Here is a 15,204-nt window from a genome sequence, read left to right as displayed (position 1 = left end):
AGTAGCTAAGAAGAAATGTAGAGAATGAGAGTTGTTGAAACTAGCACATTGGAAGATCAATCAGCCAAAATAACCTTGAGCAGTTACAATATTACAAGTTTCTTCCTTTTGATCGAATCTAACCTTCATTTCATTAGCAAATGCATTTTTTGTGGTTACCAAGGAACCATAAGGATGGAACCTTTTACCTTTTCTAGTTTCGTCTCTCTTCCTGCTATCAATCTGCATAAAACGAAGTAAGGTGGGCTGTTCTCTTCTTTTATGTGGAGGAATTTACGGTGCACAATTGAATGCTTGTGTAAGGTTACACAAGTGACTTTTGACCTATGGTAGCAGGTTTACCAGGTTTTTAAAAAAAAAATCAAAAAACATATATATTAGTAAATTAGTTAATGAATAATTAGGTTAATTATTCATAGTAAAAAAAAAAGGAAAAATCTTAACCTCCAATAAATCACCTAACCCTAAATATGATTCAGAACCCCTGACCATCATCATCATCTTCAACCTCCATGCCAAGTTCGAAGCTTTTGCCCAGATCACAAATCTTTTAATCTTCCACCCAGACATTCATCTTCATCATTCATGTTCTTCCAAATTTGCCATCTTCAACATTTTTTTCATCATCATTTAATCATTTCCCCTATTCTTCTTGCTTCTCACCAGACTAAATCGACTGAACCCAAACCCAGCCAGAACCCATTACAACCATTACCACTACCGCTCCAAAACCCATGATTCTCCAGCAACATGTGTTCATCTCATCTTCATCCAGCAACAAAACATGCAACAAACATGTACAAAACTAAATCAGTGGAGGAAGAAGAAGGATCTTGATTCTATTTATTCGCATCACCCAACCCAGATCTACTAATGACATCACTAAATAAACCCAAACCACTTCAACTACTGAACCAAAAGGAAGCATGGCAATTACCCACATGAAACAGAAAGCCGACACTAATAGCATCCATAGCTAACAAATGATTCTCTAGATCAAGAAGCCACGCTATAGAAGTCAGGGTGAAATTGTTAACAACCACATGAAAACAAAACAAAAATTGGCATATATAAACCTTATAGAAGTTCAGAAACGAAACAGCCCCAATAAAAACTTCATATATATATATGAGAAAACTAACAAAACAGGACTTCAAAAAACACACTAGCAAGTAGCATAATCCTAACACCTAGTCTCGAAAGATCAAGCCTTTCACCACCTGCGACCCAACCCAGATCTAGAAACGAACCCAGGAAACCAACCAAGAACCACTGCTCCCATGGCCGCTCCAATCTCCCCCTCGAACCTTCACAGCGTAACAGCGACGACCAAGTTCGAAGCTTTTGTCCAGATCGCAAAGGAGGTGCTGGGTTGAGGGTGATGACTGATGATGGCTGGGGGTTCTGAGATCCACAAAATAGTTCGATTCTTCCCTTCGATTCTGTATGATTTATGGGTTTGGGTTTGGATTTGGGGTTTGTGAGCGTGGATCTTGAATGCAAAAAGATCAAAACTTTGATGATGGCAGTGGGTGGATTTGAATGCAAAAGCACTGATTTAGATTGAAGAGATGAGATGAAGTGTTGTGGTGGCGTGAAGAGAGGTGGTGGTGATGGAGGTGAAGGTGGACGGTGGCTGGGCCAGTGTCATATGTATCAAGTTTTAATCTTTTTGATTTTTCATTGGATGTCATCTTTGTTCTTGTGGATTCACAATAAAATTAAATTTGTTCTGGATTTGAATACTTAGGTGGAGAGAGAGGAGATGAAGGGGGAGAGAGAAGAGGAAGAGGTTCAGATTAAGGATAAATGTTTTTTTTTTAATTAATTAAAGGTAAATATTTAATTAAGAAAATATTTATTTTGATTTTTTTTTAAAACCTGTTATAGTGGGTCAAAATGGCCTGGTGTAACCTTACACAAGGTTTTACTTGTGCATGTTAAATTTTTCCCTTTTATGTATGTAACTTTAGTATTTTGTCACATGTATTGAAAAATAATATTATTGTTCTACCCTAAGCACGCAACTCCCTCGTATGATCTTCTCCTTCCCTTGCGCCATCACTCTAAGTCGCAACCTCCGTTTGCCGCACTCTGTCCCTTACACCTCATCTCTAGCTTTAACTCTATCACCTACATCTAGGGATGGCAATGAGTAGGGTCTGGGTAGGGTACTATACTACCCATTCCTATACCCGCGTTTTAAAAAATTACCCGTACCCGTCCCCATACCCGTGTGGGTAGCAACTTGAATGCCCGTCCCCGTACTCTCTGGGTACCTATTTGCCCATACCCGTGCCCATTACCCGCAATTTAGCTAACCAAAATATATTTTTCACTATTTTTGTTAATAGTAAACAAAAATACAACTACAATTTTAAATAAAAAACACTTATAAAAATACAAAAGATTATTCAAATACTTAACAAATAAAATCATTAAACTAAGCATATTTTTTTAGAAGGAATAAACGAAAAAGATATAATTTTAAATTTATGATTTAGATTTATAATATAGCCCTAAAGTTGTAGGTTAATAACTTACAAATTTTAAAAATAAGTGGGAGTAAATTAGTGAAAGAGTAAGTTTGAAAGCTATTGCTTAAGTTAATTTGTTATATATTACCAAATAATAATAATAATAATAATAATAATAATAATAATAATAATAATAATAATAATATGCGTGTGCAGGTATGAGGTGGGTTGGGTACTATAATATCCATACCCGCACCCATACCCGTTACTTTTTACGGGTAATTACCCATACCCAACCTCATACCCATCTAGCGGGTTTTTACCCTACCCATAGTGGGTATTTTTTGCGGGTGCCCTATGGGTCCTAGACCCATTGCCATCCCTACTACATCCCTCACGTTGTCACCTATGTCCTCTTGTTGTCTTTGCATCTTGGCTTGTCGCATCTGCCCTTCACGTTGTCGCCCAAGTTGTAGTCTCTGCATCCTCGCGCTTCCATCATTCACGACCATTCATCGCCATTTATTGGACTAGTTGAGTGAGTGTTAAAGAAAGTAATAAACCCACAAACCAGCTCATTCACCCACAACTAATAATTATATAGGATCTCCTAATGAAAATGTAATAGAAGTATTTTCACTTATGGTTTGTTTGGTTTGAGGGAAGGAAAAAAAAAATTGAAGGCAGAAAAAAAACACGCATTTTAAAATCCTTTCCTTCATTTGGTTCATCTCAAAAGCTGGAAGGAATGATAAAAAGGGGGTGAACCCACATAAAATGTATTCCTCCCAAATCAGGAAGAAAACCATTAGAACATGTGTATGATTTACAAAATGACAATAATACCCCTCACGTTGTATATTTTGACAAAATATATATAGATATTGACAATAATACCTCAAATATTTTGAGGAAAACATTTACAACAACAAAACATTTACAAATTACACAGAATTTGAAAGATCAAAGTGAAGCCAATTAAACTTTACAAATCTTGGGAGGAAAAATCATGAAATGAACAATATGAAGATTGTTCACATCATTTTATTATCAAACCCACTAAGGTTACCAATGTTCTTGTCCCCCAAAATATTCACAAATAGGCTCCTTTCACCTCCATTTCTCCACTGATGCTGCTGCCATTAATTGCTTCTGAGAGTTTTAACAGTAGCCATCCCTTTCGAATGCGCGGTAAAAAACACTTACAAGAACTTCTATACATAAAAAAGTAGCCGATAAGCTAAAATAAGTGCTCTTTGGTCCACATCCAAACGGACTCATAATCGCTCTCAGAATTCACCAAACAATCTGTCATTGCATTGCATCTTCCACTCTGCCCCACTATGAAATCTTCCATCCCCTTCCCCCCACAGCAGAACCCAGAAACAAAGTTCAATTTTCAACCCATCCCCACTTGAATTTCCATCACCATGCTCTCGTTCCACTATTCACATCCATAGACCAAGTCCTCCTCGAACGTGGAGAGGGAATTGAAGGTTCCACATTCGCACGAGACACACTATTGCTCCTCACAGTCACAGGTACTCTAGAACTAGAATCCTCTCTAGCAGGAACAGAGGAAACAGCACGCCGAGTCCTAACTCCATTTCTCAAGCAACGAAACATGGTGTTCAACATTCTCCTCAATCCACCACCACCACTACCACCACCATCGCCACCGTTTCCCCTCCGTCTAGAAGATGACAATGACCAAGATACCCTCCTTGGCTCAACTTCAACGCCATTGTTGAACCCACCATCCACCTCTGTGAAAACAACCGGAAGCTCCCTCCATGTGCCACCTCTGCTTCCTCCGGCATACGTTCCCACCATGAACCCACCACCCGGTAATCTCCATATCGTTAACCCCTCTGGAACCTGGTCCTGATCAACGAGTGCGGCGGCGTTCGATTCTGACGGCAGTTCTTGGCGACAAACAGGGCATGAATTGCGAATTGCGAGCCAGGGGAGGATACAATCAGAATGGTAAACATGTTTGCATGGCATTTCCTTCACGGCGATGCCAATCTCAAAAGGCTCCTTGCAAACCGCGCAGTGTGACTCCGTGGAAATATGGCTCTCGTTGATCTCAATCTCCGGCCAGGAATCCACGGCGGCTTTTGACGCCGGAAAGTTTTGGTGATGGCTGTGGTGATGATGCCCGTGTCTCCCAGTTTCAACGTGATAGAGCTGCTCCATCACCCTATCGAATCCAGAGCCCAGAAGAATCTCCGACATCCTCTGAGGCAATGGCCGCAGCCCGGAGCCAGAGCCGTCGTCGTAGAAAAACTCAAACCCGCCGCGGCTCGTGGAGGACTCGCCTCTCCGGAGCATGATGACCGGATTAAACTGTGACCGTTCGCCGGAGAAGTTTCTGCAGTTCCACCGGTGATTCGGACGTGAATTCTGATCGGAGCGGTGGTGCATGGTTACCGCCGCCGGAGGTACCCTCCGGCGCCGGCTGTTGGTGTGATTTTCAACCTCCTCGACGAAGCCGCTGTCGCAATCGGGACATACCGGTATCCCCTGCCTCCGCCATATTCTGACGAAACGGTTGCACCGGTGACACCAATGTGAAGAAGACATCTACAATGAATAAAGAAAAGGCTAATTTGGAAGAATGGATTTGTGGAGTTTGAGAAGAGAATCTTGCAATGGAAGGTTAGAGAAGATGGTGAATTGAATCCGGTGGGACATTGTGGGGAAGAGAAATGGAGGTGATGACAGGTTTGTGTTGTTGTTGTCGGGAAGAGGGAGATAACAACAAAACAAACGTTGTCCTTGTAATGTGTTTGGTTACGTGACACGTGGTGGGATGTTGGATGAAACGACACCTCCTTGTGTCGTTGAGGGTGTTGTTTCGGTTGAGCTGAATGGAGGGAACAAGTGAAGCCGGCAAGATGAGGTTTTTGGGTTTGCTTTTATTGGGTTTGTCTTGAAATAGGAAAACAGAAGGACATGTTTTCTATGTTTAAACAGGTTTATGGTTAATTATGGGTTTACACTTTATTATACTATATAGTTTATACACTATGTAACAGAGATAAAAGAGGAAGTGGGAGGTATATTGTTAAAATAACAATTGGCTTTAACTTTTTGTCTGATTTGAGGAATCAAAAAATAGCTAGCATAGGGTGATGCTTAATGCTATGGAAGAGATATTAATCATGGAGGATAATGCTTGATCCTCAGGATAAGATGTGAATCATGAAGCATGCTTGATTGATCCTAACAATGACAAACTTATCACATATGCCTCATCAGATTATATAAGGATGTTGGGGAATAGGAAAATTTAGCTTTCAACAAACTGTGGAATCATTGAAGCCTAAGGGGAAAAAACCAGGAAAAATAAGCCTGGAATTGACAATGGGGACTAGGAAAATTCACTTTGTGTGTGTTTGGGAATCTTATAATCAATTCACATTTTCGAATATAGATGTTTGGCAATCGACTAAGAGAATACATTTTAGTTCCAAAATCATTATGCAGAGAAACTAGAGAAAATGGCTCATGTGGTAAACATAATCAATTATAGAATTTCACAACAATACTCAATAAAAACAATTTTCTCATAAATCCATCCAAGCACTTGACTTTCAACTCAATTTTACTATAATCAACTATATGATATCCGAATCAATTCTGACAACACAAATCCAAACACGCTAAATCTAGGAAAATACTTAACATTGATTTCTATCAACAATGCGGTTGTGCTGAAATTGGCAACATAGAGCAGACCATTTATAGTCCACCTCAAATAATTCATGCCGAGATTTTCTTTGATCTTCCACCATTTGAAACTCCCTTTTGTACCCTATAGTTTCTTGAATGCACTTCTTCTTTTCCTCCTGAAGAGATGATAGGTCATCCTCACGATCTTTCATTTCTTTCTTCAACCGAACAATCTCTTCCTTCAAAATTTCTTCCTTCTGTTGAGCTTCATCCAAAAAATCATTTGCCTTAGAAATTTTCGAAACAAGGGTAGTAACGGATGCCTCATTTTGATGAGCAAATTTGTCAGTGGTAACCAATGCTTGCTTGAAGGAACATAGAATGATTGGAAGTTTGTCATGCATAGAGTCTATTATAGTTTTAAGTCCATCTGATATAGCTACATCTTTTAATGGAAGGTGGGACAAGAACTTAAGCGCCGTCAGAAGGCGAATGCTGTTCACCTCGGACCTAGCTATGTCCTTCAGAGGCATCTTTAGAGACTCTTCAAGGTCAACAAGGGCCTTTGCAACTAAGTTATCTTTGGTGGAAGGATTCTCTGCAGCCATTTCAGAAACACACAAGTCTCCAAGGTTTATAGGATGGTCTTCACTTTCTTTGTTTGTGTCTGTCTCAGTCTGACTGAGGCTTATTCCACTCTGGGAAGAATAAGAATAAAAGGTAACCAATTCAGAATTCAAGACTCTTGATTCAAAACTTTGAATGTGCAAGTATGTACTGTAATTTCTTGATTGCAATTTTGTGGCAAATAACAAATCAGAAACAAGGTAGCATTATTTTTAAGGCTGATCAAAATGTTGGAATTAGCATTTTCAGACAATGAACTTACATGCGGACATAATTTAAGTTGAGAAGTGACTAGTGAGCTAGAGGATTCGGAACAAATTGATGAATATACTATATTGGCATTCTTTGATGGGGTTTCCTCTTCAACACCACTGTTAATGATCTGCACAAGAATAATAGATATTAGATATGTAAGATATCCTGTGATGATTTAGTATAACTTAAGGTGTACTTGCTCTGCTATTGGTGTAAAATGAATGAGCATTTTAATTTAGGATAATTATGTTATTATTATTAGTGACAATCAAGGATGTTACCTTATCTATATAATAGTAATTTAATTATAGGTTTTGTTCTTTTAGGATTTGATCATATGTCTACTTACAGATTCTCCAAGTTGCTTTTGTTGGTTTGTCAAACATGCCTCATCCATTGATTGTTCGTCACCCAACTGCTACACAAAAAAATGTTTAGAAGCATTAATCTCACAACATCTGTTTCCTCTAATACTGAGAAAATGTAACTGCAGATTCACATCTGAGTGTGTACTTTATGCAGATGAATATCCAAGGCAAACAGTTCTGAATTTGTTAATGAAGTAAACTTTATCAACAAAAAAACTTCATCATGTCTAGATGTTTAATTCAAATTGTCTCCATGAGTCCATCCAATATGCCTAGTTTCTTAAAGGAGTAAAACAATAAAATAAAATTACACCATACCTCGGTCAACTTCAATAAAGGAATGGGTGTCAGTTTCTGCTCCAACGATTGAAAGTCTTGAGTCCCTTTGTTTCCTTTCTTTGTTATGCTACCACTTATGTCGTGTAAGTGAAGACGGAGATAGAAATCAATTTCCTCATCTATAATCATTTTTTAACAAATTTGATGTAAGAGTGTGTATTATAGATTTATAGTCATTCAGTGTGTATAACCAATATAGAAAAAGCTTATCAAAGAAGTGAATGAGATATTCAACATCTAATGCAGACAAACTAAATAGAAGTGATATAACACAATATAGCGCGTACCAGGATCAGATATTTGTAGCATGTCCTCAAGAGTTGTTGTTGAAGTAAATGAGAGTCTTGGACAATTGTGGATAAGAAGATTAGGAAGGGTCTGAAACTCAATCCCATGACATATGTTATTGAGGTTTGGTAGTTGTGTTAACATTACATGTTTCAGTTTTGGAAACAAAGTTTCCACCTTCCCTTGTTTCACACCTGGTTCAGCCTCAAACACTTGCACTAGATGAGAGTCTTGATTTAGGATCAGATACTCAAGTTCTGGAAACTTGTGGTGGGGTGTGGACATGTACATGAGATGCTTCAAGTTGTTGCAGTGCGTGACAAGAAGGAATTTTAACTGTGAGAAGCATGCTTTTGGGGATTGAGGATTTGGGACATTGTCATTTTCTTCATCGTCCTCGATGATTTGTTCCAATTCCTCACATTGTTCTACCACTAGGATCTTCAATAAAGGTAGGGTTCTCAAGACAGAGGAAGAGAAGACAAACTTTAGTTTTGGACAATTGAAAATGTGCACTTTATGAAGATGCTGAAGCCTCACAAGATGTTTGACACCCATCCATATGTGCATTAGCTCTGGTAAATTAGCCAATTTTAGGTCTTCTAACCATGAGGTCACTTGTTGTCCATTGACTGGAACCCCCTTTAGATGAAAAATGCCTTCAATTTTGGAACCGTTCTCAATACAAACTGATATTAACTTTCTCTGAATTGTCATACTTGTTTCCCCTTCACCAGCATCCTATAAAAAACATTTTGATCATCAAGCATTGAAGAAGACAATCTATTATACTATTTTAAAATTGAAGCACTAAGTGAAACATTGGGACACTGATCGTTTGTTTTTACTGCATCAATATAAAGCACTTGATCCTAAACCAAAAATCAATTCTTGGAAGAAGTTCTATAAGTAGCTTTTGGGTGTCAGAATTGTTCTAAGAAGCAATAAGTTGATCCAAATGCTAAATTGTGAAGATGGAAAGATGCGTTTGTGAAGAAGACAGCACATTTTGGGACTAATATATGCACATAAACACTTTGAGGAGTCAAATCCACACTAGTTGTTATTTTCATTTTTCAATGACCAAATTATATATTAACTCATTTATTATGACAAAATGAACTATAATATTGTTGTATTGATATAGTAGGCATAGTAGAATGCCTACAAGAAGTGTATGAAACAAGATGGACAATGAGAGAGAGACCTACCGTTTTAGAACTATGATCCGAATGCATTGCTTTTGAATCAACCAACAGATTATTTATAGAAAGTCCGACATTGTTCATGCCAAGCAGTTGCAAAGATGAGCATATACTGCAGAGTGTGACTTTTTCCAAAACAGGAAGCTCAATTTGGAACTTGTTTTGGTACTGATGAGAAGAATGAATGTTTTCACCAAACACAGATCTCAACTCAGGAGTCTCTGTAATTTCTATAGCCTCCAATTTAGCCAGGCCTCTGGCAAATGAGACGGGTAGTATATACTGCAGCAAGTGGCAATTCATAATACTCAGCTTTTTCAAACTAGAGAGCATTGACATATCATCCTGAACTGTTTCTTCCTTTTTATCTTTTCCACAAGTTAGCAAATGCTTTAAACCATGGCAATCTTGTATCATCAATTCTTCCAATGAAGTCAAGGTTTTAGCAGTGGATGTTGTGAACAATGAATCCAACATTGAACATGACTTTATTGTTAACCTTGTGAGGCTGGGAAGATTATACGAGCCTGGAAAATAGTTAGAAAGAATTTACATCATCTCCCTACATATTAAATTCATTTCACCCAAAACAACATATTGAGTCATTAATCAACAATATTTTAGACAAAATTACTTTAGGTTAATTACAGAGAAGAGGTAGGATAGAATCACACACACACAAATAGCGCGTTTATGAATGTACCTGATGGAAATAGAGTGCCCTCATCCTCAATGATTTGATCTAGTTGATTGCAACTTTCTATCTTGAGCTCTTTCAATTGAGGTAAGCCTCCAGCCATACTAGAGGAGAAGATAGATTTCAATCTTCTACATCCAGTCACCTGAATTTGTTGAAGATTTTGGAATTGGAGGTTTGTGGATTCTATATCGCTTCTGCATAAGTACCTAAGCCGAGGTAGATTCTCCAAATACAATATTTCTAGACATGATGTCAATGGATCCTGCTCTCCATCAATGGATAGTCCTGCCAGCTGAAAGATACCATCTAGCTCGCAGTCGCTGACTCGAACTTCTTTCACACTTTGAACGGTTAGATGTGAAGCTTCAGCGGTTATCTGATTGTTATGCAAAGCCATGCAAGTATTAACAGACGCCATGAAAAACTCTGGACAATTTTGCAAATTGAACTGCCGCAGAGATGGCCATGTTAGATAACAATCTTCCGGGCAAATGCTATTGATATTTGGCAACTTAACAAGTGTAAGTTCTTCCAGGGAAGAAAGCTCAATCTTGAGTTCATTTTGACCTGCGCATTGGCCAAACACGTATCTCAACTTACGATTGCATACAATTTCCAAACACTCCAGCTGTGCAAGGCCTTGAGCAAAAGTGATTGGGATTATATATTCAAGCTCTTCACACTCTCTCACATGGAGCTTTTTCAATTTGGGAAACAACAACTTGTGATCATCTGTACTTATCTCATCATCAGCCAGTATATGCCTAAGTGTAGGACAGGATAATATTTCTAGTTTCTTCAGTTGTACCAGATTCAGAGCAACATCAAGACACGTCAGCTTTGGACAATGACTTATATATAGATCCTCTAATTTCTGAAAATGTCCATTAAGAGGAAGAGGACCATGGTGTAAAGCTCCTAAATGCTGCATGCGCTCAATTCTTAGCCAATGCAACTTGGGGAAGAGAGCTCCAACCTCGCTCCAATGATTGCTAGTGTCAACCAAACACTCTACCCCTTCAGAATCACATACCAGAAGCTCAATTAAATGATTCATACTTTCTCCTTCCATGTCTGGGATGATATTTTTAGTACCTCCCTCAATACCTGCTATCCACAAAACCTCTGCTTTCTTGGCCAAATCCCTAACAGCTGCATTAGATGTATCCAAATAACTGAGAAACAAAGTTCTGTGATGATTGAGAAACTCTTGCTGGAAACCTGCAAACATCGTTCCTAGTTTTATTTGATACCTGTGCAATACTTGGGGGACACTAAAACTTTTGAAAAATTCAGCTGTGTATACATTGTCCCACTTTGATCTGCGATCAGTGAAGTAGAGTTCTTCCAGTTTCGGGTGTCTTCCAATCACCTCAAAAGGATTCCTTTTTGTGTCACATTCCGACAAATCCAGCAATCTCAAGGTTGTCATTTGTGTAACCACATCAGGTAATTCAAGGAAGGAACAATCACACAATGTAAGACTTTCAAGTTTCTTCATATCTCCCACAAACGAAATGTCACCTAATTCCCAGTTATGTAGGAGCATGCAACAAAGATTTGTCAGTGATTTTAATAAAGTTGACAACAGTGGCCTTCTCTCCCTACCCTTGTTGTAAAGGAATAAAACTTTGAGCATTCTCATTCCTTTGAAAACTTCATCCGATAGTTCAGAATCTTTGAGCATGTGTAGAACTAGAAACTCAAGGTTGGAACAATCCAAATTATTTGGAAAATTCTCACACCATAGATACCGTGCTGAAGTATGTTCCCAAGTCGTATCCTTTTCCAGTGCGCACTTAATCAACTTATTCTCATTCTGTGCAATCCAATGGGCAACATTGCGGACTAGGTCATGCATTTTGACACACTTTCCTTCATCAACATCTAACAACAAACAAGAACTTATGAGCTTATTTTTAGCTGCAGTCACTTCATTCCTTGCCCCTTCATATGAGCGAACTTCTCCAACCAAGCCTAGCGCTATCGCTGTTCTAGTTAAAAGTTCAACTGGAATTTCACAATCCTCAGGAAATGCAGAACACAACAGGAAAAGGGACTTGGCTTCTTCCATATGCAAATTATCGTAGCTCAACCGCAAGCACTTGTAAGGATTTTGGAAACCATTTTCAATATTCACCGGTTTTGAACTTTTCAATCTATCCAATGCAACCCTCCATTCCACCTCGGTTTTGCCTTTTAAGCTATTAGCCACAGCTACAATGGCAACAGGCAATCCTTTACATTCATCTGAAATTTCTCTTGCCAAATGCTTCACTGCGGTAGAAGTGCCCTCAGATATGAGTGCTTGCTTTTCGAAAAGACCCCAAGTCTCATCATTGGTTAAGGTTGATAGGTGAACCTTTCTTTGGCAATCCATCAAAGTACAAACTGCTTCAGATCGAGTGGTGATGAGAACCTTACAACCTTCTTTAGAAGGAATCCCTATGGCTTCAAAATCAAGCATTTGCCACACATCATCCAGAATGACAAGGAACCTTTCTTCTTGATTTAACCTCATGCACAGGCGTCGGGATCTCTCTACTTCATCCTTCTCTTGGAATTCAAACTCCAGCGAGCTTGCAATTTTTTCTTGGATCCTTTGGACCTGTACCATGCTGGACACAGGCACAAAAAGCACTCGATCAAAAAGATGACTTGCTCTCCTCCTTACTTCCATTGCCAACATGGTTTTACCACAACCCCCCATCCCATACAAGCCAATAACGGTCACCTCATCTTCTTCCAGTGCATTCATAAGATCCTCACAAGCAGATTTTCTACTATTGAATTCCCAGCATTTTTCTGAAGAAAAATAATATCCCCTAAGTGAAGCAGGGCGTTCAATTTGTACAAACTGTCTACCTTCTTCAATGCATGTTTTGATGTCCCCTTTTTTCTTTGCCAACTTCCTGCCTAGACGGTATTGCCAAATCCAATCCGGACAGTGGCCAAGACATGAGCTTTTTTTTGTTCTAGCTTGTTTTAGTAACTGGTCCACAGAGTCTATGTCAGTGTTAGCATCCTTCAGCCACTTATCAACAACCACAGCTGTCTTTCTTGTTTGTTTCTTAGCTCGTGCCACACGGTCTTGGACGCTATCTCTTGTTGTGATCAAATTGCCCTCTTCCTTTGCAAGGTCTTCAACAAAGTTGTTGAAGCAGCAGGGGTATCGCAACTGGTCTACTGCTCCACACACCAAATCTCTTGAAATGGAAGATGCAAAGCCATAAACATACTCCATCAATTTACTCCACTATGTGCAAATTGATTAGCCTGACAAAACAGAACATAGAAAGATACATCCTTAAACTCATTTCTGAAAGTCAACCTTAAAGAAGGCTTTAAACTCAACTAAAACCCAACTGAAAGACATTCACATAATAAGCAAGCAAACTTGTCACCCATAAACAGTTCAAAATCAAAAAGCAAATAATCTTACTTAGTAATATTACAAGGGAAAATTTATTTTGGGCCACATTTACTTTTTTTTGACAAAAGGTTACATTTACCTTGTTTCCCGAACTTTCAGCACAAGCTTGGCAACAGCTTTATGGGTACTCCAATTGCTCCAATCTCCAAAACAGCAACAAGAGTAACCTTGAATTCTGATTACTACACAGCTAAGAAACAAACAGGAGCAACAAAGACTTATCCCACAATGTTGTTACATTTAACTGGTCAGAGTTGACCATAAAGCAAGTCTTGGTCTTTTGTTTTTAGTGAATTATTTGGTTGAATTTTCTACAACATTGACAATTTGTCCAATATAAATTTTGTATTTCACTACTAGTTTGGATAGGCAAAAATTCAGGCCCAAAAACTTAATATTAAAGACCCATTTGTTCAATGCTTTTTATTTTTCAAAGGTAACCCACTACAAGAAATATTGTTTGGTTTAAGTAAAAAGTACCTAATCAAGAACACCTTTCTTCACTTATTCCAGAGAAGTAAAAAGTAACGTGGAACCTACCATTTTCCATTCATTTCCACATACCAAAGTCTCCTCTGACTCACTCCTATCTAATTTCTCCCTCTCATTCACAACAAGAAATCTGCAGATTTGCTACAATGGAATACGCAACAAATTGCTAGCAAAAAAATTATTTAGCTTTAGAAAGAGTAAGTTTAGCTAAGAAATGTTGGCAGCATAAAACTAGTAGCTGATTAGCTGCCAAATTTTTTGGCAGTGAAGTTGAAGCAAATTTTAAGAGTTTCATCGTTACTCTGCAACTCAAATATAGCTTTATATTTCCTAGCCAAATAGTTAGGACAAGTCTAGCTATTCACGGTTATTTGATGGAAAAAATATTGTTAAATATTCAGCAGGCAGCTAATTGCTAGCTAAATGATAATATTAATGTCTTACCCCTTCCTAGTCAATTCAATATATGACTATTGAACAATTTGAAATTTTATACTGTCAAGCCATTCAACATGTATATAGTTAATTCTTTACTGACTTACTGCCAAGCTATAGCAATATTTTTCATTTATTCATTCTTTCTAATACAACTTTACAAGAAATAGGTATGATATCTTGGTAACACTTATCATGATAAATAGCTAATGCCTAGTGGACATCAAGAAGTGACATCCCGTTAAAAATATCGCACATCTAACCGTTACTGATCGAGATGCATTCAAACATCATAATGCCCCTATGACAAACTTCCAAATGTGATCATCCACAACATCTAAGGCATTAGCTTTACATTAAAAATAAGATGAGGAAACAATATAATGGACTCAAATAACAAACTCCATCAATCACAATCAACTCACCTTAGAGAAAACAAACACCTGATAAGCATAATATGGTTCATGGAAATGAAAAATGCAGACAAGTACCTCTGGCCCTATCCTTGCCACAGTCACCACGACCCCAAACACAACCATTAGGCAAACTCTAGGTAGAACACAGAAGTTAAAAGAAGATACAAATTATTCTAGGGAGGGAAAACATAACACCAAATGTTACGGTACCGACCTCATTCATAATCAAAATCTGCGGAAGCATTCACCTGGTCAGCTGATAATGGAGGCTGATGGATATAAAAGACGCAACAAAACTTAAGAGACAATATGAATTCCTCATTTTTCATTATGATAATGAATTCATGATCGCATAATTTGTTATTTCTTGTTGCTTCTACCATTCAGTAGCTCTAGTGCCATCCAAAGTAGGGTTCCACTCACACCACCAGCCTCCAGGGGTGTCTTGCTTAATTTTTGACAGGTCAAAATCACCAACCTGGTGAAAAGCC

At 38.3% G+C, this 15,204-nt stretch overlaps 2 protein-coding genes across 3 annotated transcripts; both read right to left on the bottom strand.

The window, feature by feature from the left end:
• Positions 1–3,274: 3,274 nt before the first annotated feature.
• Positions 3,275–5,343, bottom strand: LOC130733705 (E3 ubiquitin-protein ligase RDUF2-like). The gene has a single exon (XM_057585946.1). The coding sequence runs from the start codon at positions 5,061–5,063 to the stop codon at positions 3,903–3,905; it is 1,161 nt and encodes a 386-aa protein (XP_057441929.1). The 5' UTR covers positions 5,064–5,343; the 3' UTR covers positions 3,275–3,902.
• A 650-nt stretch (positions 5,344–5,993) lies between these two features.
• Positions 5,994–14,058, bottom strand: LOC130733703 (uncharacterized). 2 transcript variants are annotated; one of them, XM_057585944.1, is made up of 8 exons: positions 13,450–14,058; positions 9,941–13,213; positions 9,244–9,764; positions 8,032–8,773; positions 7,724–7,863; positions 7,387–7,455; positions 7,045–7,164; positions 5,994–6,853 (listed from the first exon to the last, which is right to left on the bottom strand). In XM_057585944.1, the coding sequence occupies exons 2-8, from the start codon at positions 13,179–13,181 to the stop codon at positions 6,164–6,166; spliced, it is 5,523 nt and encodes a 1,840-aa protein (XP_057441927.1). In that variant the 5' UTR covers positions 13,182–13,213; positions 13,450–14,058; the 3' UTR covers positions 5,994–6,163. The 2 variants fall into 2 exon arrangements, with proteins under 2 accessions (XP_057441927.1, XP_057441928.1); XM_057585945.1 differs by having other exon boundaries at positions 7,387–7,452.
• Positions 14,059–15,204: the final 1,146 nt, after the last annotated feature.

The sequence above is a fragment of the Lotus japonicus genome, chromosome 1 (genome assembly GCF_012489685.1).
Source record: "Lotus japonicus ecotype B-129 chromosome 1, LjGifu_v1.2".
NCBI classification, from domain to species: Eukaryota; Viridiplantae; Streptophyta; class Magnoliopsida; order Fabales; family Fabaceae; genus Lotus; species Lotus japonicus.
This window is presented reverse-complemented; position numbering and strand designations above follow the sequence as displayed.

Bases quoted from the DNA above. Each gene is read 5' to 3' on its own strand.
- LOC130733705 (XM_057585946.1), bottom strand. From the start codon at position 5,063: ATGTCTTCTTCACATTGGTGTCACCGGTGCAACCGTTTCGTCAGAATA.
- LOC130733703 (XM_057585944.1), bottom strand. From the start codon at position 13,181: ATGGAGTATGTTTATGGCTTTGCATCTTCCATTTCAAGAGATTTGGTG. The intron at 7,456-7,723 runs GTATGGTGTAAT...TTTTTTGTGTAG, and splicing joins CTTTATTGAAGTTGACCGAG to CAGTTGGGTGACGAACAATC. The intron at 6,854-7,044 runs GTAAGTTCATTG...TATTCTTCCCAG, and splicing joins AACTTAAATTATGTCCGCAT to AGTGGAATAAGCCTCAGTCA.